This window comes from Trachinotus anak, unplaced genomic scaffold (genome assembly GCF_046630095.1).
Source record: "Trachinotus anak isolate AG129_WGS33_773 ecotype Australia unplaced genomic scaffold, CSIRO_AGI_Tana_v1 ptg000009l, whole genome shotgun sequence".
Taxonomy (NCBI): Eukaryota; Metazoa; Chordata; class Actinopteri; order Carangiformes; family Carangidae; genus Trachinotus; species Trachinotus anak.
This window is the reverse complement of record NW_027273860.1, coordinates 1,680,152-1,703,077: the sequence shown is the minus strand read 5'-3', so window position 1 is coordinate 1,703,077 and position 22,926 is coordinate 1,680,152. Positions and strand designations below refer to the sequence as shown.

Genomic DNA, 22,926 nt, shown 5'->3' with positions numbered 1-22,926 from the left:
CTTTGTGAGAACTCGCTCAACTGTCAATCACAGCTATAAATGAATCATAATTATTGTAATTTGGCAGAAGGAACATACTCCCTGTGTGAAAGCGGCCCAAACTCCAGCTGAAAGTTGCTTGAGCGGTGGGGTAATTGTTGATTGAGTGCCGGCTGTAATGATGTTGCCGGAGCGCGGTGGCAGGCGGTGAGATAATATGGTTACCGATTGACAAACAACGCAAATGTCCCCCCACCGCCACCGCCACAGAGCCAGGAGCTAATTATGCCGTAATGATAGCCCTGCTGTTATGGACCTCCCAGGCCACCATATCGATAATGTCATTACACCTCCCACATCCACCGCGGGATCCTTCTTCCTCTCTCCTCTCTCTCCCACCTTCACTTTTTCCTCCTTCTTTCCACATTTGTGCATCTCTTCTTCTTCTCTCTTAAATAACTTTCAATAACGTTCAATCAGCTAAAGACCAGGACACTGTGCTTCTTACTGTCAGCTTTTATTCTTTCACCCCACATCAAACCCATTCAAATCAAACCCTCTAGTTTCCCTCTGGAATCGGTCTAGCTGCTCCACAGACTGCTTTTATTTTGAAAGAGGTGCCCGGGGGGAAATGCATCAGCAAGCACAAATTCAGAAGAGAACGGACCAATGACCTGTCTGTATTTGTGTGTTTGCAATTACAAGAATCAGAAGGTATTCACACAAGTATTATAGAATATATAGTAGTATAATATATAATATAGTATATAGTAAATATAGTAATCAATATATAGTGAAAGTGAAAGATTTTTTTCGCCAATCATCTGTCTCATTAACAAAAAGAGGGAGGGTCACCACAGGCAGCGATCACACTGCTCACTACACTCACTGTCTCATTGCTCCTGATATATTTAATATTTTATATTTGCTATATTTCTATTTTTAACTATCAACTTCTGATTGCCAAGTAAGCAACACAACACCAACACTGTGTTAAGTGCTGACACAATACAACCACACTATACACACACTGCTGAAAGCAGAGCTGCAACCTTGAGACTTGGACTTGAATCAGATTGGAGGAAATAAGGCGGCGTGACTCTGATTAAAGTTTTGACCTGGAAAAATCCCAGAACAATAAAAACTAAGTCTGTGACCTTGCAGAGCCGCACAAACAGACTCACACTGAATATAACAGCTTATTGGGTCTGAATGTGAAATGGTTTTATCCTGTGTTATTTAAACGTGTCATTTAGAGACTGAGAGGTAAAGTCTTCATATGAAGATTCGTGATTTCGACTGGAGACCTGATGCGGGACCCGTCTGTAGTTTTAGGCTGGTCTTTACTAAGAGCCATGTTTCCATGGCAACAATCACTGCTGATCAGTGGCACAAAGTGACAAAAAAACAAGCAAAACATGGCTTATGATTTATATCGAAATATTTGCTGTTAATGTTGTTGCAGTTACACACGACTGCAAAAGACTTAACAACAACTCTGGTTAGAAAAGCACAAATACACAATCTTAACACACAAGCCAAAGCCACCAGGTACGACAAACCAAACCTCTCAGCTCCAGCTCAACACAAAGCCAGTGAATCATTGACGCAGCTCAGTGCAGCAACAAGAAGCAGCAGTGCAACATGAACACAATTAAAACACAACAACAACACAGCTGGTGGCTGCAGGGCAGCTTCGGGGCCCCAGAGCAAGGCCTCATGGGACACAAACTCGAATGTGTGTCCTTCAGAGCAAGGCCCTGTGGGATATGTAGTGTCTGCAGTGGGGGCTCAAAATGACCACCCTCAAAACAAAGCACACAATACACAATGCTTGTTTTCTAACTTTCTATATGTGTGTCTGTGTGTCCACCTCACACCACAGCCTGTCACTGTGGCGCCAGTGTGGTTGGGCAGAAATCCAGAACACACTTGATCGCACACAAACACTTAGAAAACACACACACACACACACACACACACACACACTAAAACTCCACTTCAGCACCACAACTTCTACTCTTACAGCAGCTACCCCCCCCCCCCCCCAAACACACACACACACACACACACACACACACTTGTTCTAATGTTTGTTGTATCTTTTATTGTAACACACACACACACACACACACACACACACACACACCCAGCACATCAGCAGCGCCACACCTCCGTCACCGACCTCTTCACCCACTTATCCCCCTGACAACAGCAGCGTGTCCGCCGGCTCGACGTCTCTCAACACCAGCAGCCGCCTCCCACAGCAAAAATAGATGAGTGTGAGGTGAGGAGGGGGGTGGGGGGGTGGGGGTGTGTCGGGGGAGCGCTGTTGAGTTTTGGGTGTGAAGTAATATCTGTCATGTTGACGTCTGGAGCCTGAGGCGGACGCCAGCGCAGAGCTGGAGTGTGGCGTGGGACAGGCGGCGGGCCAGACTCCCACAGCTGGAGCCTTTAGGTCCAGAGGTCAGTCAGGTCTTTGTAGGCACATCTGGATTTGAATTTAACATCACTCTGATGCCTTGAGTCATGATTATATTTTTTCTTTTTCGTAATAAATCAAATATATAAAAACTATAGAAGGGGAAGTTGTCAAATTATTTCTTTCATAAAATTTCAACTCTTCATAGGAGTTAACTCTAAATACAGGAGGTTAACATCATAATGTGTGTTCTGCAATGCAAGTCTTATTTTGAAAATATCCTAAAGTTATAATAAGTTTTTTTTTCTATGTTCTGTGATGTTAGTCTTATTTTGAAAAGATTCTAAAGTTATAACAAGTTTTTCTGTGTTCTGTGATGCAAGTCTTATTTTGAAAATCCATTATGCATAATCCATTAAACCCAGGTGACAGTGGGTGACAGGTGTTAAGAAACCAACAAGCACCAAGCACAAAAGGTCAAAGGTCAGAGGTCAGAGTTCATCCAGGAGCAGAGCCCAAGTTTCAGTCAGCTGAGAGATTACTGTAACAACCTGTGTGTGTGTGTGTGTGTGTGTGTGTGTGTGTGTGTGTGTGTGTGTGTGTGTGTGTGTGTGTGTGTGTGTGTCGGGACCACCTTGATGAAGACTGGGTTATATTTACTGGTCATGTTTATGGCTCAGCAGACAGCTCAAGATGATATCTGGCTCAGAAATATGACCAACAGGATGAGCCCTCTGATTCTTACACACACACACACACACACACACACACACACACACACACACACAGCCAGTTGACATGACTGGTAAACACACTATCATTCCTCTCCGTGAGCCTGGAAACCATCCAGCTGTAGGATCCAGTATAAACTCGTCTCAGAAGATTCAGGATGTAAAGAGATTTCTGTCTTGTTTAAAGCATCTACATGAGCTGGATTCAGTGTTAAAGTGTTAAAGTGTTGAAAAAAATGTGAGATGAATAAAACTGTATGAGCCTGTGTCATGTATTTTTGATATATGGGAAAATATTGCTCCTAGTTTAATTTTTGTTTTTACTGTATTCCATAAAAAACTTATATTTATATTTATAAGTCCTTACTTTATGTCAACCACATTAACATTATTTAATGGAGGTCATCAGTGGAGGAGGAAAACATATTAATTTCACATTATTTTTCATTTCTGGCTGCTTACCTTCTGATACTGAGACATTCAGGTGGAAAACAACCTTAATCTCTTATTTGTAATGTTTTAGAGGTTAAAGCAAAACCTCAGTGAGAGTCATTAAATGTCATTTTGAGTATGAGTAATTTAATACAATTTAATTTAATTCCACTTGATTTAATGGACTTTTGTCATCTCACATTAATAAATCATTAATAACCTGGTGAACCTGCACAGAAAGCATAAAAACTCTTCATTACCAGAACCTGTATGAATCAACCTGTTATTGATTTTTACTTTTACTTTCACTAAATTCTTGTTTGTGCTTGAAAAAATGACTAAAATGATTCATTGAAACAGTGGCCAGTTCATTTTCTTTCAATTGAGTAATTGTGACTAATTGCTGTGGCTCTAAAAGTAAACCAAAATAGTAAAAATCTAAGCAACAGAGGCTGAAATATAGTAAAAACACTGAATCCTACATTTCCCATAATGCACCGTGACACCACCTTTTTCTTAGGCCCTCCCTGCCTTTTAAACACTGGTGTCATTCAAACTCCACACCTCCAGTTTTTAGTGCAGTTGTAACATTTGTGGTCTCCAAGCCCGAGTTCAGATAACATTGATGACATCACTATGACATCACTATGACCTCATCCCAGTGATATTAGATAAAGCTCGTCCCCGGGGCCTCATTGGACATTATATAACAGCTTTCACAGGATGACTAACACCAACCCCGACTAGTAATGTGTGAAACTGGTGCACTGGCCCTTTAACTGTGACACGACCAGAGTGTGTTGTCTGGTTACTCTGTGAACTCAAACCCGCCTCAGAGCTCGAGCAGCATCCCACAGTTCACTGCCTCATCAGGCCTCTGCTGCCGGGATACAAACAGTGGCGAGGCTTCACGCGCCTGCAGAGAGGAGCCAGCCGCCCAGCCCGCGTCGGTTTGTTTATGTTTTCAGCCATGGTGCCATCAGGGTGGCCCGGCCACTCACACACACACACACACACACATCCATCCATCAACACACACTGAAGCCCTCCAGGCTGCAGGGATGCTGCCCAGTAACTGACATCTGACCTCTGACCTCCCTGCGGCCACTTCCCTGCGGCCGGTGGCAGATGATGAGACGTCGTGCAGAGTGGCAGAGCGGGTTTGTAAGGATATGAGTGAACCAGGATCTTGATGGCGATTCTGCGGACGGGGTGGAAAGGGCTGAAGATGTAGAGAGCTGATGTGGCACTGAAACGGAAGATGGCCTTCCCTTTGTTCAGGACTATGAAGGTCTGCAAAACAAAAAGAGAGAAACACAGTTAATGGTAAAGCTTGATTTTACAGGTACAATATTTATTCATTTATAAAGGAAATGGAGAAAGTATTGAAAAAAAGGGGAAATAACATGGTGAGAAATAATTCATGAACAGACTAAGAAGACAAACACACATTCTTTACTTTCTTTTCTGGACATATCCTAATAATTTACAGATAAATACCAGCTGGTTTTTAGGAAATAATGAGGAAAGTTTCCAGGACATAAAGTGGAAAATACAGGACCTGCAAAATAAAGCATTTCCCATTTAATAAATGATGAATCAAACAGGTTATTTATGTGTTATGCTCGGAAGCGACGCTGCCGTTCTGCAGTGAAACTAAATACATTTACACTGTGTGACAGCAGAGATGTTTGGATTAATCACGCTCCGACAGATGAAGGAAGTCTCTGTGAACGTGGACGTTATTTAGTCTCTAAACACTGGTTTGAAATTCATTAGGACACATGCTTCGGGGCTGACTAACTACCTTATGATTTAATCATCAAACACAATAATTTTTGCTTTATAATTGGACGATATGCATCACATGATGCTGTAAACGTACAATGTCTGTCATGTAATATAATAACAATTAAATGAGAACTCCTATTTCTCCATGTTTTTGGGAGTAAATGATTGACAGAGACAAATCAAAAAAGCAATCAGTTTACAGTTCAATAATGATCAATATCTTGCCCACATCAAACTGCATCCATAAAAAGTGCTGTTATTATAATCATCTGACAATATCAAGAACAGGATTAGACCTTTGTTACAGAAACAGTCATTATATCACTCTCTTTAAAGCCACCAGACTCCATTCACAAAATTAGTAATTTTACTGCACGCAATTCAGTGGCTTTCTGCTCTCCTGCTGCCTCAGTTAGTTTGCGTTGTTGTGTGACTTTCAGAGGAGAATTTACTTACTTACAATAGTAACACAAACTAATTCAAACCATGATGTATCTCCAACTTTAGCCAAAGCTTTTTCGTAGACGTGACCTCATCAGATACACAGGACTTCACCAGGATGTGAACTCTGATCCAGACTGCAGCTGTTTCCTCACCATTCATATCTCAGCACTTTATAAATTCATTTATAAAGGAAACAGGGTTAACCACTTTACAAATAATGTAATGTTAATGCCAAAGTAAACCACTGGATCTACTGTGTAAGTCTGAGGAAAAAGACCTGAGGTCCTGTCAGGGCCTTCGACCGTTTAAACCCCAGGGAAAGTTCAGGTGAACATTTGTGTAACTGAACAAGAACATCGACTCAGAGGTGCCGACTGTGTTTTAAGCTCAAAGTGTTCCTGCAGACCAACTGGCACCACGCACACAACCATGCACATGATGAGTGTGTTTGTGTGTGTTCGCCCCGGATGCCTCAGTAAAACCCAGAGGACACAAACACACCGGAGCTAAACACAGAGAGAGGGAGAGGGAAACGGAGAAGGAGGGTGAGGAAACTCCCCTGAGAGAAACTTCACCGTGGAGCAGAGAGAGCTGACTGAGGGCTGGTCCCAGTCAGGGGATGAGTCGCTAACACGTCGGGTTTTTTGCTGTTTTTTGCTTTCTTTTCATAGAAAGGAAAAAAAAGGATCACTGAAAGCAGAGGAGGGCTGTGTGTTCTGCGACAGAGCATCTCTCACCTCTGTTTTTTCACTTTAACATGGCACCGTTCAGCAGAGCGGTCGGACCCCCTCCAGCTCAGACACGTCCAACCTCCAACCTGAACGACCTTCAACCTCTGACACGACCCACAGCAGTGTCTCCTGAAATACCACCCCTACAGCGACAGGTGTACTGCACCTTGGCACCTGATCCAAGACCTTCATCACCATGGTTACTATAATAACAGTCATGTCTTGGTTAGGTTCAGGAAAAGATGGTGATCTGGGTTAAATAAGTTCTTCCTCAACATTAGATGATCTTTGAGCATCTCTTTGCATCTGTCTCCTCTTCAACTCAAAATTATAAATTTTACCTCAAACTACATCAACATTTCTATCTGCCTCTCTCCCCCTTCAGTCATTTCTCTATCATCTTAAACTTGAGCTGAACGCCACCAACGCCATCATTCAAGTTTTCAGAACAGGTGCGATTTTCAGCGTTTTTTCGAATCCATCAAAAGCATTTGGACAGTTGTTGGAAAATTGAGAAATGTCATCATCCAAAATGTCGTCTGAGAAGCTAATAAATTGGTGGCTCATTAAATGAGTTTCAAGGTGATTACACTGCAGCCATGACCTGGGCAAAGAGGCAGCTCGGCTGTTGACCATGGTCTCATACGTTGCAGCGTTTTGAGGCTGACCTGAAGAGGTTTTCATATCTGATGACCACATGATCATCCTCACTGCTTGACAACTCTGTTTTGTGCAATTATAAAATAATAAAAGGCCCCGGATACTGGGTTTCTGTTGTGTAACGTTTTTTAATTAGGCAACAGATTTTAAAAACACATATGAAAAATTTCGAACATGCCATTGGCCGAATCTTCTCCTTTACCAAAAGTAAATGCCTCCCAGTACAAGCTAAGTTTCCCTATTTTAGTTTGAATCAAAACCTTTTGCATAATTTGTCATAAATCTACTGGAGGCAACATAACAAGGACACAAGGCTCCTGTAAACCTCGATAATCACAACCTTGTGTTTGGATCACAAACACAAGTCGGTGTCGGTCCAACAGACACGCATCAACAACTGCACTGTCATTTAACCATAAAAGGAACAGGTGAGCACCATGTGTGGAAAACCTAGCAATGACAATTCAGGTCTCATTGTGCGACACAATGCACCAATGCACATTTATTTTCCTGCATGAGTCATGCTTCTGCAGAATGAGTATTAACATAAGCTGCTGTAACTCGGTCAAGGAAAAATGACATCTGCCTTTGGATGGAACATGAAAACAGCCACTTCTCCTGCAAGTGTTGGATTTTAAATGAAACGAAATGTTAAAAAACAAAGTCAGGTAGAGATCAGACGTTAGGACCAGGTGGAAATCAGGAGTTTAAACAGGACAGAGCTGAGAGAAACAGTGGCAGAGCAAAGGGGAGAGGGGACACACTTTCTCTGACACACACACACACACACACACACACACACACACACACACACACACACACACACCTACCCTGTGGTTTTCAGTGAACTAGGCTACCAAAGAGTCAATTTATCTTCCAGGGATTCTCCCACAGAAAAAAGGGGGTATTTCCAAAAGCCTTCATCCACACACTCACACACACACTCACACACTCACACACTCACCCACACACACACACACACACACACTCCCTCGCTGGGTGACGTACCCTCTGGTCTTTGAAGTAGTATGGGTCGATGTCTTCCAGGGGAACGCCCACCAGATGAGATGGGATGTCGGCGAAGATGCGTGGCAGCTGTTTTCCTGCCTCCAGGTCGGGCCGGGGCTGGGGGAGCTCCACGTCGCCCAGGTCCTGACACACACACACACACACACACACACACACACACACACACACACACACATCACCAGAGCATCACTACCTCTGAAATATCTCACATCTGTCTGCAGAAGCTGCCCCACATCCCTCTATTTTAGTCAGGTTTTACCCCTCTTCAGTTTTTCTGATTCCTGTTTCCATTATTTTTTGTAATAATAATAATAATAATAACGCCTCCTGGGGTGTGTGTGTGTATGTGTGTGTGTGTGTGTGTATGTACCTCCTGGTAGTGTTTGTTGCGTCGGGCCTCCTCCTGGGCGATGCGCTGCTCGATGGCCGCCAGGGAGTCCGGCGTGAAGCGCTGAAAGCTCTCTGGTCCCATTGGAAACACACAGCCAGCCATCTTCTCATCCTGATCCTGCTGCTGACTGGCCCAGTATACCAGCTGCAGAGACCAGACACAGGAGGCATCAACACGGGGCTGAAGTCAGGAAACCTTCAGCTTAAAAAGTACAAATGTTCTGAGTTCCTGCAAAATCGTGGATGTGTTGATAGTTTTAATCTTGTAATTTAACCAAAGTCCCATCAGTGTTCATCCTTTCCTTCTTCATTGAGCAGTTTCCTACATTTCCCAGGCTGCCTTTCTACAACACTACCACTTCTTCTGCTGAGACTGTCCTGTAACAAACGAGCCCACAGGTCGTCTCTCAGCAGGTCACCACGACCCATAGTTAGGTTCTGTTGCTCGTAGTAACGATGACAGGAGCAAAGTGTGGTGACGTAGTTTATAGAGCGACAAAGTCCACGTCAGGAGGAGGTTGGGGTGGATGGATGAATATGACCCAGGAGAGCGGTGTTCGATTCCCATGTGACAGTAGCAGTTTATGTTGTTTCTATTATCCATGACCGTTCGTTGTTATTATTGTAACCATGACAACAAAGATCATCTATTATTGACGAAGTACTTATTTTGACCCAAATCACCATCTTTTCCTAAACCTAACCAAGCCTTGACCATTATTGTGGTAACCATGACAACCAAGGTCTGGTATGTCTTCCTCAGTAGGGGCGCTGTAAGGTTTTTTTTGCCATGGTGATAGAGAAAAGGGGGTGGGTTGCCATGCAACACAACCCCTGGACTCAATTTGGGGACGTTGTGGTTAGGTAACCCCCTCCACCCCCACCCCCCGATCCCCCCGGATCAGCAGGTACTAAGATACTACAACATCAAGGTGTTTATTCCCTGAGCCACAAAACATAAAAACACATAGAGGATCCACAGCAGTTTTGCAGTGTGTAACTTTTTTTATAACAACAAAGACAGTCAATATATTTGTTTTACTCTCTGGAGAGCAGCTTTTACTGGCACTTCATGCAACAGTTTGTCTGTTTTATATTTTATGATGATGGAGTAGGGACACTGAGATGCAGGAAACATCCACTGTTGGTCTGAGTATTTTAGGAGAATAGCTGATGATAATAAAAAGATCGAATAACCCTGGTTTTCCCCTTTAAAAAATTCACCACTCTAGAACTGACGGGTAAAACACTTGTTGAGTATATTTTGAATCCTTGACTCATGAGATGAGGAGCGTTTGATTCGAGTTCCTGGAGTGCCTGGCGTCAGGACGGAGGCGTGATTGAATGGCTTCTTCACTCGCAGAATGATTACGTCCTTTGAGACAGCGGCCCACAGCCTCACCTCGCACATCATTCAGCAACCGCTCGGACCCTCTGAAAGGGCAGCAATCAGACTGTAAAACTCCGACCTGATGAAGCACAGCCACACCTCAAACACCGAGAGCGGAGTCACATTTTCATGGCTCAGAGACAGAGACACAAATATCTGTCACGGCAACAAGGATTCTGCCTCAAACTGTGACTTGACTTGACTAAATTCTGAGCCAGTATTTGATTATATTAACGACATTATTATTCTGTCAAGTTTTTATCATCTAAGAAACATCTGAAAAAATCAGTTTGGAGTTTCAGATGCAGAACTTATCATACGAGCTGATGTTTCCTTATGATTGGACAAGTTCAGTTTTATCAGGTCTGAAACAGAAACCATTGGTACAGTGCTGCCAGACATCACCACACTGGTTTCCTTCAGCATTGAAGACTTCATTGATTACTTTTAAGTGGCCTTCAAGGCCAGACTCTAGTTAATATTTCAGCATTGCTCTCTTACCAGTCTCGGTGCATGGCTGCAGTAACCATGCACAGAGACTGGTGAGGGCCCCCACCTCCCTCCACCCCATGTCTTATGTCCAGTTTTTCTGTATAACATCAGAAATCACCCCAGGTTCACTGTGTTGTAATTTAATTTAGGAAAATGCAGCAGGAAATAAATAATAAAGCTCCTACAACCAGATTTTACAATTTTCTGGCTTTTGAGGCCAACACTGACTTCATCTCATCACATCTTACTCTCACTTATGATGGTGAACTCTACTGTATGTTAAATGGATGTTTCTATTTATTGTATTATTCTATTTATGATTGGTTGTATTGACTACTAAATCAATTTACCCCTCAGGGACAATAAAGACTTTCTGATCTAATCTAATCTAATCTGATCTAAATTTTCAGTCATTCCTGAACCTGAACCATGAGCTGTGAGAGTCTGAACAAAACCACAGAACAGTCTGATAATGCTGGAGTCACTGTACGTGTATATTGATGTTTTGGTGGAAAACAAACACATTTGTGAACATTTTACTGACTCATTCAGTATCAGTACTTTCATGATGAGAAGAGAAAACATGATCCGATTTCATTTGCTGTCCCAATTTAGTTGTATATACACAGGGTTGTAAACACTGTGCGTGATGGGCCTAATACAATGTGTCAGACTGTCGATAATAATTGTCAGGCACGTTAGATTGTGCGAATTGTAGTGGCTCAGCCTCGTCTTTTAAATCAGTTTTATGTTTTATGCTTGATGTTTTGCACGCTCCAGCCTGCACGCGTCTGTCCAAACACTGTTCATCTGGATCTTGTGGAGTGAGGGGGAGCATACAATAGTAATTTGGATGACAGTGTTCTTCCAGCTTTGTGTCAACACTTTTCCTTTGTCCGTTTCCTGTTTCAACATGACACTGCCCCCCGAGCTCAAAGCAAAGCTCCATGAAGAAATGATCCTCCCAGTTTGGAGTGGAGGAACAGTTTGGTCTGCTCAGACCTCTGACCTCGACCCAACCCAGCACAGACCTCATCACCAGCATCACCAGCTGATGAGGTGTGTGAATGGGAGTAAACCTCTGCAGCAGGTTCAACATCTGGAGGAGAGACTGGGACCAGGAGAGCGGAGGCTGTGGGAGCAGCAGGTTAATGATCAAGGTGCCTCAGTCACGTGTTTAACATGTTCAAGTGTCCACATACTTTGGCCACATTGGGCAAAAGGTTAATCTGCAGGGAGATCATCAAACTGTTAATGTTAACACACACACACGCACACGCACACGCACACACACACACACACACACACACACACACACACACAGTCACTTGTATTATGTTGCCAGAGTTCGAAGAGAGCAAAACTGACAAAGTGTGAGTGTGTAACAGGTCTGTGTGTGTGTGTCTGTGTGTGTGTGTGTGTGTGTGTGTGTGTGTGTGTGTGTGTGTGTGTGTGTGTGTCCAGACCATCTGCCTTGTATCCTAATTGAATGATTAGACAGGCCTCGTTTTTCAACCCTTCATGCATTTATTCTTCACAGCTCCCAAATCTGATTTCTGAAGTGTGCATGTGTGTGTGTGTGTGTGTGTGTGTGTGTAGGTGTGGATCCATGTGTGTGTGTGTGTCCACATCAAAGGAAAATCTAGCTCTGTTTTCCATTCTTATCAAAAGCTGTCATCCACTCAGTCACACACACACACACACACACACACACACGTATGTCGAGTACAGTAGCTCCTGATGAGCTGTTCAGTCCTGGTTTCCATTCTGCTCCAACACTTGGTCACGTACACACTCGTTTGTACCTCCCTGCTGACATAAGACATTCCCAAAGTGGCAAGACAGATTTCGGGGTAATGAGTTGACTAAAGGACAGAAAAGCAGAAAAAGACATTTCAGCAACACAGAATTTCTTCGTCTTAACAACAGCGTTTCAGTCCATATATAACATCCATGATGTGAAGAAAAAGTAGTGTCAATATCATCGAACAAACAAGATCCACAGATGTTATATATAATATAAAATATAAGATCAATTTAAATTATTCAAAAATCACAGGGAAGTTAACTCTCAACCTCAATACTAACCATGAAACAGCCCTTTGATGATGTGAGGACCAGACCAAACGTCCTCGCTCTCCAGGTCTGAACCTCATTTAAAGGTACGGGACCTGTCAACCCTCCTGTTTTTCCCGGGATCCACCCACATTTTACTCTTCTCTCCCACTGTTCTCCCGTTTACATATTTTCCCTCAAATCTCCCGTATACATAACCTTTTTTAAAAAAAAGGTTGGCGGTAACGATGATGGTGGGCATAAGTGCCAGTGTGAAGAGCAGCTGTGATATCTGGTGGCAAGAAGTCATTCAGTCTAACGGCACAATAAAACAAGAAGAAGAAGTGCTGCAGTGTGAGGACTCCAGGATAATGTGCCTGCCAGAAATGCTAAAGGTTTGTACTTGTTGAAGAGAGTACGAGTATGCAGTCCTCACAAAGTCAGACGCACTTGTTTTATGAATGATTCATCTCGGTACAGTCGAAGCAGCATTTCATTGGTCAGCTTCTGAGGAACCTGTCAGACCATAGGACGGTGTCCACGAGCCTTCTGACAGAATCATGTACCTGCGTTTTACTTCAGGAGAAGTCAGTCCAGTTTTATGTCCAACTGTCCAGATACCAGCCGGGAACCTCCGACTTCACGGTACCTCGCTAACGTTTAGACCACATTAAAGTCAAGCAGAAAGGAAAACCTGCGTCATGCTCCTGCTGTTGGTGAATTATAGATTTTCCTTAGTTCTTATGTCCTTTCCTGTCTTCTCCTTTACTTCCATAAATCTTCTTTTCCCATTCTCATTTCTGACCTCATCTTTTATTTTCATACCTCCTCCCCTCCATACACAACTCCTCATTTCCTTCTCGACTTTGTTCCTTGCTACACCTTATATACCTTATCCTTTCTTCCAAACCGTCTCTTTTCCTACGTTACCTCCTCCTTTTCTTCTCCTCACTTATCTCTTTCTTTGCCATACTTTCTATCTTGCCCACCTTTTCTCCCCTACCTCCTCTCCTTTTACTTCTCCAACTCGTCCTTTCCTTCCTTACCTTCTCCTCTACTTCTCTACCTCCTTGTTGCTTTTCCACTTCCTCCTTTTTTTTCCACTATCAATTCAATTCCTTCTCCTCTTTCTTTTCTCAAAAAGACCACATTTTTTGCTCTTTTTGGACAAATGACTCTTATTTGAGATCTCACAATGTGTTTTCTATGACTTGCTGGTTTACTGAACTTAGAGTCGAGAATGCTCTGAGTGACACTGAAGGTATGAAAGGACTGATGTGCTTCACACCAGCCTTCCATCAGACAGTAATCGACCCTTAAACTCTGAGTTCCCTCCTCTTCCCTCAGCTTCAGGCTGAAGGAGGACGAGTTGCTACAAACATCACATTACTGAACAGACAGTTTCAGATCTGTTCGCCCTCAGAGCGTCTTCTCACTGATTTCACGGTTTTTAATGATGTTTCTTTTTGTTTTCTTACTCGTTGTGTTGTTGTTTGCTACTCGCTCTGTTAACCAGACCTTTAGGTTTTAATAAAGACTGAACTCTGCTGAACTGGAGTCTTCTGTGTTGCATTTAGGAAAGTGTTGGTTACAACATGCTTAATGCTAGTATTCCTTTATGCTGCACAGCATCAAGACTGTAATAGGATGATCAGGAAAAAATGCACTTTATCGATCGTAATTTTATTCTACCTAGTGTCAGCTCTTTATCTATTTGCTTCTCTCCTCCCCTCTGTGTTCACATATACTTTATTTCAATACAGCTGAATTCACAATAAAGCTGTTCTCATTTACATGCTTTTCTGTTTCTGTTGTCAGACAATGGAACAAGTTTGACCCTTTGAGACCACGGCTGTGTCCGAAATCACTCACTACTTCCTCCATAGTCCACTATACAGTGAGTTGCATTTTGTAGTGCTGTCCAAATGTATAGTGAGAATTATTATACCATATGTAGTGCACTCATAGTATCCCACAATGCATTATGAAAAGTAGTGTACAACTAATGGTCACTAACCAAGCATTATGTACCATTGTACACATCATCATCTGACAAAATCACCAAATTAAAGACAAAGACTGTTCTGTGATTTCAGATATATTTACTGTAAAATTAAACTGTAAAGTTAGAAGCTCATTCACGTCAGCTACCGTGTGGTCAGCATAGAGAGGTATGCCTGCGGAGGGAAAACCACTCAGTCGCTCTCATGGGACATTAGTGGTGACTCTCTTCTACAGAGAGTGGGTGATGTTTGCCCAAAAAGTCACTAGATTTGTTGCTTGGTGCTTATTTGAAAAAAACTTACTAAAAGGGTCTGAAAAGTCACAAAGTCTATCAACAAAGATGCTACGTTGGCGACACGGCCTGTAAATGACCAACACTTGGTCGGTCGACCAATGGTGTAACTTCATCACTCAGTCAGTCAGACAGCGACAGACATTCACGTTTAAAGGCTCATCTCTGCTGTTGTGTTCCAGCCAAGAGATGATAAACCCTGAGAGGATGTTGTGCATGCAGATCACGGTTTAGCCAAGATTAGCTCGACGTTTTACATCTTCATGAAGTGCCCAAACAGGCAGAAATGTTGCTGCTAGAACAACTCATTTAACCTTTAATCAAGCTCCAACTTGGTTCTTAGTGGTGGATAATAACCACGGAGGTTCCTCCTAATTCAGCAGTCAGCTGCCTTGCTTAAGGGCAAACAGAAACTTGAAATCACTCACAACACAAAGTGAAATGGTTTGATGTGGGTAGGATGAGGAACAATAACAGACGGACTTTAGCTACAGACACCGGGAGTGAAGACGTTATGAAACAGAGAGAGAGGGAGACTGGATGAATTTCTGGGTCAAAACACCAACAAAGACGACCCGCCATCCAAACAAGCATCGCCCTCAGGAAGGACACACACATGCAAATGTGCATGCAGAGCCACAGACACAATGAAGCACCAATATGCAGACAGATGCTGCAGCTTTTAAAGTAGCGTCAGCCTCAGAGTGTGTTTCCATAAACCTGCAGCCATATAACACCTCACATTAATTTCCTGCATATTTCATGTAGTCAGCCTTTCACCATCGACTGTCCCGCAATATAAACATGAAGTGAAGGCACCTTTATTGACAAGCATAAAACATGTACTGTGCACACATATACACACATTTTTACACTATATTTGATGCAGACATATATCAGCTGATAAATTTACTCAACCAAGACACACACCAGTAATTTAGGTTTACATTAAGTCTTGTTTTATTTTCAATCACGATAAAGTTGCTTGATCACAGACTGTCAGCTGTTACCCATGATGCACTGAATGTTTACTTAGACAGTAAACATTAGCCAACATTACTGATTCAAAAATCAAAACACAGGTGTCAGAGAGTCCTTGAACATAGCACCAACCCAAAATATTAAATTAGCTTCTGCTCACAAAAAAGAAAGCGGCTGCAACAAAGTTTAGAGATGTCACATCCTCAGATCTGATCAATGATGCTGATTAGAGGAAAAATGTGATATTATAAAGATTTGTTAAAATAAAACCTTAGTTCAGTCAGAGTCACAAATGCTTATAAAGCTGGATTTAAGAGGAAAGACTAATGGTTGACAAGAAAACAAGAACTCTGCTGAAAGAACTGAGTCTTCAGCTGAACAAAGACTTTAACTGTAAAAGGCAGAATCCAGAAAAAGCTGCAAACATCCATTAAGATTAGAAGGCAACACCAGAGCGTCAACATAATGACAGTGAGAAATATCTGGTTACAGGCACAAACTTTTTTATTAAAGGTCCACATATCAACACAAAATCTAACACACAAAATCACACTAACACAAATGAAAATCAATCTTTTCTCCGTAATAAAAAACGATATAACTAAAGCACGACAGCATCATGGCTCGGCTTTGTGACCTGGGCACAAACGATGTGACGTGATGATGGAGGCACTGACCAGGTGTTCGCTGTTCCCACTGCTGCAGTTTGAATTCTCTCCTCTCTCCATCAACTCTGTTTTTCTGAGTGAACTTTGAGAACAACATCTACATCAGAGACTGACAGTGACGTCTCATCGAGGTAAAGACGGCTCATCTCCACCACAGGAGCCACTGACCCACAGCTGAACTTAAAGCTGTTCCCCCGGCGTCTGCTGTTGTTTCCACTGTCCTCTGCAAACCTTGGAGACCAGAACTGGAGCTAAATTTCGGCGGTGCTTAACCACGCTCCAAATGCATCACATCTCAGACTCCACACAGACTGGCCATAAGTATGTGGACATGTGGGTGTGCTGGTGGTCAAATGGGGGTAAGGAGTCGACCATGAACTGCAACATACAACAAAGCTCTGTCCCTGACTTTGCTGCTGTCTGTCTCTCCCCTTGCTTCCTGTCATCTCTCGACTGTCATGTGGTATAACATGGTCATAAATTACTTAAAAAGGTTTGTGGGTTCCTTCAGTCACTCCAGCAGCACTCACACACCAGAAACATCTACTGAAATTAAGTCAAACTGTAAGTGGTCCAGAAGACAACAGAATGTTCCTTAAGTGAATTACAGCAGTGGCTGGTCCTTATTTCCTTTTTTTTTTTCATGCATTCATCACTCCTGCCTCCTCTGTGTGTGTGTGTGTGTGTGTGTGTGTGTGTGTGTGTGTGTGTGTGTGTGTGTGTGTGTGTGTGTGTGTGTGTATAGCCATGTGCTTGGCATAGGTGCGTGCATATTCTGTCCTCCTTTATTTCCATACCATTTCAGCTATTCATCAGATGCAGTGTGTGCCTCTTTGGTCCTCCTGCTGTGTGTGTGTTTGTGTGTGTGTCTTTGTGTGTGTGTATGTGTGTGGCAAAATGGCCGTACGCTTGGCTTGCTTCTTTCTCCTCCAAGCCTTTCTCCTAACCTCTGGCAAGCTACAAACTCTCTCTCTCTCTCTGTCTCTCTGTCTCTCTCTCTGTCTCTCTCTCTCTGTCTCTCTGTCTCTCTCTCTCTGTCTCTCTCTCTCTCTCTCTGTTGTTGCTGCAACATGTCTGAAGCATGTTTGTCACTTAAGGTCAAGCTACTGAAACACTGATCTTTTCTACAAACCTTATTCTGAAAAGTAAAAACTAAAACAGTAAACGTGTGACATGTTGTTGTGTGTGTCTCTGGTGTCGGAGTCGGTGGCTGGAGACTGAGCAGCTCAGGTGGAAACTACAGAGGATCATTGACGGCAAAACTGATGACACGTTAGCACAAAATGTTGAGTCCTAATCGAGCTGTAATTCAGGATCAGGGAGAGACAGGTTCACTGGTTTTGAGAGTCAGGACAGAATCAACACTAATACATGTATCTGTGTTTGACTGAGCGTCAGAGCTTCCTTTGCATGGATTCTACAAAGCTGTTCACTCTCAGTTTTGTCAGTTTGTTTTCATCACATGCAAATGAAGGTTGATGACAGATGATAGACTGTCTGCTTACAGCGTGTGGCAGAAGCACTGTCATTAAATCTGATCAAACCAAAGCTCCAAAGTCTTAATAAATAATAACCAATGACGTAAAATAGAAATATTTAACAGAAGGTCCACTTTAAAGCTCCATATTTTACTCTTCTTCTGTGTTTTATCTGAAGTGTTGATCTCCATCAGAAGATATATTTGTGGTTTTAAGAACCAAAAACCATCTCAGTGTAGTTTTACATCTCCTCTCTCAGGCTTCTCTCTGGAGCTCTAGTAACAACAGATCAGTCAGCCAATCAGAAGAGAGGATCTGACTGCTTTGTTGTGACATCACAAAGTTGCAGAAGTCCTGACGGCTGGTTTTAAGGCTCAGTTTCTGAATACAGGCTGTGTGCATTTCTCTGTGGACTGAGGCTTTGATACTTTCACAGTATTAATATAGAACCTAGACCTGCTTTATAATCACAAACACATGGACATCTACCTTTAGACTGGATGGAGCTTTAATATAATATCTTCCAAAGTTAGTTAGCTTGGTTTATTTCCTGTTTTCCTGTTCAGTGTTTGTGTACTGAAACATCTGCAGCGATCAACAACTCACCTTATGGCATGTGGGTCGACAAACATGTCCAGACCCTTAGTTTTCACCAGGCTACATACAGGCTACAGTACTTGCTGCAGCACTGAGTGTTCGCAGTGGTTGTAAATCTTCCAATATGGACGTAATTCCAAGTGATACTAGTCTGGTATATTAGTTATGCACCGCGCTCTCTGACCTTGACTTGCAGGTTGATTACATTTGAACTCTTTTTGTGCTCACTACAGTTTTGTCACCAGAATCCCTCCAAATCAACCAGATGAGGATGAAGGGGAGTAGCTCTCAGCAGATGTGGCATCACTGAGGAGCAATCCCATCAGCTCTTTTGCTTCTCTCTAAAAGCAGTGTCCTGTCAGAGCGCAGTGATGGAGAGCGAAAACTCTCACGGAAATACCTCTCCTCAGAGGACGCTGCTGTCCAGAAGCAGCAGCAGTGAATATGCAGCACCTTCAATTCAATTAGCCTGAGAGGAGAAAACACATTTTGTCACCGTGCTGCTGCTGTTGAGATCGGAGCCGAGCGGCTGCCCGGCACAGGAAATGATTCACCGATATCAGGCAGAGAGCCAAGCTGAGCTGGCAGAGGACCACAGGGACCGTTTGGCTTCAGGGTGGGTGGGGGTGGGTGGTGAGCAGAGGGGAGGATGGGGAAAGAGGGAGGGGGGGTGACCCTGACATGACGCCGCCTCCGTGCGTCACGCTGAAGCTCCGAGTTGGACGACAGTGCTTCACACCTCCACGGACGCCTTTTGAAAGCTTGTAACGACAAGTTTTTACCTCAGACAGGTGGTGTTGTTACTCCAGAGTGATGTTTGTGGTGGTGCTGCACTGGAATGTATTAAACTGTATGGTGTTTTTATTTTGCCCCTTAGTATATATACAGGGTCATTTTTCAGTGAGGGTGTATTTTTGTGTTACCTGCAGTTCATCATCTAACATCTCTGACAAACAGAGTCAGATACAGTTTGTCATTATCTTGTTGTGCAGACTGGTTTTCATTCAGCTTGGCTCTGGGGATGGACCAGTCACAGGTTGGTTGCTCCAACACTTTGGTCCTAACTAAAATATCTCAACAACACTGGATTGATTGTCATGAAATGTTTGTATAGACACTGATGGCTCCTGGAGGATTCATCCTGAACAATGAATTTTCCATGAGGTCGTCATTTTCATTTGTCCAGTACTGATTTCTGGAATACCTGCAAAACTAATGACATTCCACAACTAGTCCTCCAACCTGAACAACCATACAGGTCGTTTTTTATCAACCTCGACCAATAGGAGGTCTCCTGTGGGTCATGGAGCAGCGTATTTGCCTTCGTCACCACGGTTACCATAATAACGGTCGTGTCTTGGTTAGGTTTAGGAAAAAATGGTGATTTGGGTTAAAATAAGTACTTCCTCAACAATAGACGATCTTTGTTGTCATGGTTACAATAACAACAACATAAACTGCTACTGTCACATGGGAATGGAACACCGCTCTCCTGGGTCATATTCATCCATCCACCCCAACCTCCTCCTGACGTGGACTCTGTCGCTCTATAAACTACGTCACCGCACTTTTCCCTTTGCTCCTGTCATCATCACTACGACCACTAGATGTCGCCTAGCAACAAAACCTAACGACGGGTCATAGTGACCTGCTGACAGACGACCTGTGACCTCGTTTGTTACAGGACAGTCAGGGGTCCATAATTTGAATTTGTCCAATACATTGATTTATGAAACACCTGCAAAACTAACGACATTCCTGGTTAGCTCATAACCATTTTTTATAAATGAGTCAAAATAAAAGCCTCTCACTGGTTTGGTGGGACAGTACAACATGTAGACAATTGGCCTTTTTCAAATATGCATTACACAATAATTGTTTACTTTCTACAGTGTCTGGTTTCAGTTTAAACAGGTATTGTGCAAACTGGGAAACGAATCCAAGATGGAAGCTGCTATAAGACTCAGTCCTGATCTCACCACACAGCAAAAGAGTGGTGAGACCATCAAATCAGCAAAACAAACAGTCAAGTGCAACAAAACTAGAGAGAGATAAACCCATAAATAAGGAAAAGAAGAAAGACAGAGATTTAGACTCTTCTGTGTGTCTCTGGCTGCACCAACAGACACATGCTGTTCTGAATCATTTCCTCGTCTTTCAAAGAAAAACTGTAAAGCATCATTGTCTTAAATCCATCAGTCTGTAAATGGATGATTACATAAAGTCACTTTCTCTAGTTTTTGAAGCGAGTGATACTGGGGAGCTTGTGATCTCGAAGGTTTTTAACAAGGCTCTGCTCTCTCCTCTCTTCTTGCTTTCAGACTGTTTGGCCCTAAATTGGCTTCCTGCGTCCCAGCCCGTCAGAGGGAGTTGGATCAGTCTGCTGCTGAAGGTGCTTTTCTGCTTCTCGGCGGGGTTGACTGATTGTCCCTGACTGCCAGTAGTTGGTTCATTGTGCTTTGTTGTTGCTCAGGCTGCAGACAGTCCAGGCCCACTCCTCACACTGAGCCAACCTGACTCATTAGCTCAGCGAGTCCTCTGGCATCGCCCGCTCTGACGCCACTGACTTCACCTTAAAGTCCTCTGCCGGCCGGCGTGGAGCTCTCTACAAGTTAACATCAAGTCCTCCCTGCTGTGTATCACCTGCTGCTGTCTTTATGGTCCTCTCCCGTATTCACACAGTGCTACTCAAGCTGTTCCGTGGTGAAGTAAAGCAGCTTCAACTGGATTTTAAACACTATTTACCTGCATTTTAAGGCTTTTATAGGTCATAAAAGCAGAATTTGAAAACGTCAGAATGTGCATGTTATTGACCATCGGGATCGTCAGGATGTCTCTAACTTTGTGATGTCACAACAAAGCAGTCACCACTCTCAGCCATGCCCCAAGCCCTGCCCACCTGGACACATCATACAATGTTGCAGGATTTAGTTGTTTACCTGAAATCTGCTATATATTTATTCGATAGCACAGAAGACAGTCAGCCAATCAGAAGAGAGACTCTGAGCCTCTCTTCTGATTGGCTAAGAAGCCTGAGAGATGTTAAACTACACTGAGATGGTTTTTGGTTCTTAAAACCACAAATATATCAACACTTCAGATAAAACACTAGAAAAATTTAGTAAGCTCCAATAAGTTTTTAAAGTTATCGTCTGCAAAGAAACTTCAGCTGTCAGAAAAATACAGTGGTGTAAAAACTACAATATAAGAGCAAAAACAACAGCAGTGACGTGTGAAGGCTTCACTTCTCTGATCTGAGGTTGTGTGTCTGTGTGTGTTTGTGCATGTAGAGCGCAGGAAGGTTGTTGATCGAGACGTTGAGGGCAGGTTTTCACACAGACACACAAAGACACATCATGTCGTATCGTAATTTCCATATTAGTTATCTCCACTTTCTCAGTAAGTGTCCCCTCTGAGTGTGTTGGCTGTGGTTATTAGAGCGCGCACACACACACACACACACAGAGGAGCTGATATCAGTTCATATTCTGGTCAAGGTCGTGTTGAAGATAAAGTGTTTTATAGATGTCGTCAAATCCCCATCAGACAGTAACAGAGGAGACTCAACCGAACCGAAAGCACAAACCTCCAACTAATTTAAAGAATTAAATTAGAAGGAATTAATACAACATTTAACAGGTAACAAATCAACTGCTGGAACATTTCAAAGAAACACTGATCTTAAATATCGGACATGTTCATTTTCACACAAATTAAATGTGCACTATGTAAATTTTCTCAATCCAAACAGTTACAAAAGACGGAGTTTGGTGACGTCGCCACATAACCCAGCAGGTGTAACATAGGTCGGGTGTTTTAATGTGGAAAAAGGTTCAAACTTTAAGGTAAAGATTAATCTGTGCTTTTTTATTCTCAGTGTTTGCATTGCCTCATTTTTAATCGACTTTTTCGTCCTTCTTTCAGTTCTAGCATCCTTGTCTTCTTTTCTTCCTTTTCACTCCTGCTTCCTCCCTTCCCTCCTTCCCTGCTTCTCCCTTTGGTTTTCCTTTCTTTCCTCCTTTCCTTCATCCCTTCCTCCTTCCTTTGCCTTCAGCCTCTGCTCGTCTTTCACGTCATTAGCATGTCTTGTTTATATATTGTGTAACATCACATTTTATCGCTGTATTTTTTATCACCTCACCAGGTTCAGTCATTACATTCAGCTGAAATGAAAGGAAACGTGCGTCACTACGTGAAGCCACCAGCTGTCCATCTATATGAAATATGAAATGTACGAGTCGTTTAGTCTTACACAGTGATGAGATGAAGCCCAACGAGGGGAGAGTGACGCTGTGGCCTGATAACCTCTGCAGAAATTCAACAAACCGATACAGACTCAGGCTTTTCCGACTGGAGTCAT

General features: G+C 42.9%; 1 protein-coding gene across 1 annotated transcript in view; it reads right to left on the bottom strand.

Annotated features, from left to right (window-relative positions):
• Positions 1-2,339: 2,339 nt before the first annotated feature.
• The window catches only part of LOC139625734 (sodium channel protein type 2 subunit alpha-like), a 42,536-nt gene continuing 21,949 nt past the window's right edge, over positions 2,340-22,926 (bottom strand). The window contains exons 2-5 of the mRNA XM_071485913.1: positions 8,590-8,754; positions 8,199-8,342; positions 4,659-4,857; positions 2,340-2,431 (exon numbers count right to left, since the gene is read on the bottom strand). Of these exons, the coding sequence (XP_071342014.1) occupies positions 2,340-2,431; positions 4,659-4,857; positions 8,199-8,342; positions 8,590-8,712 (558 nt within the window). The 5' untranslated portion in view covers positions 8,713-8,754. The remainder of the gene's footprint in view (positions 2,432-4,658; positions 4,858-8,198; positions 8,343-8,589; positions 8,755-22,926) is intronic.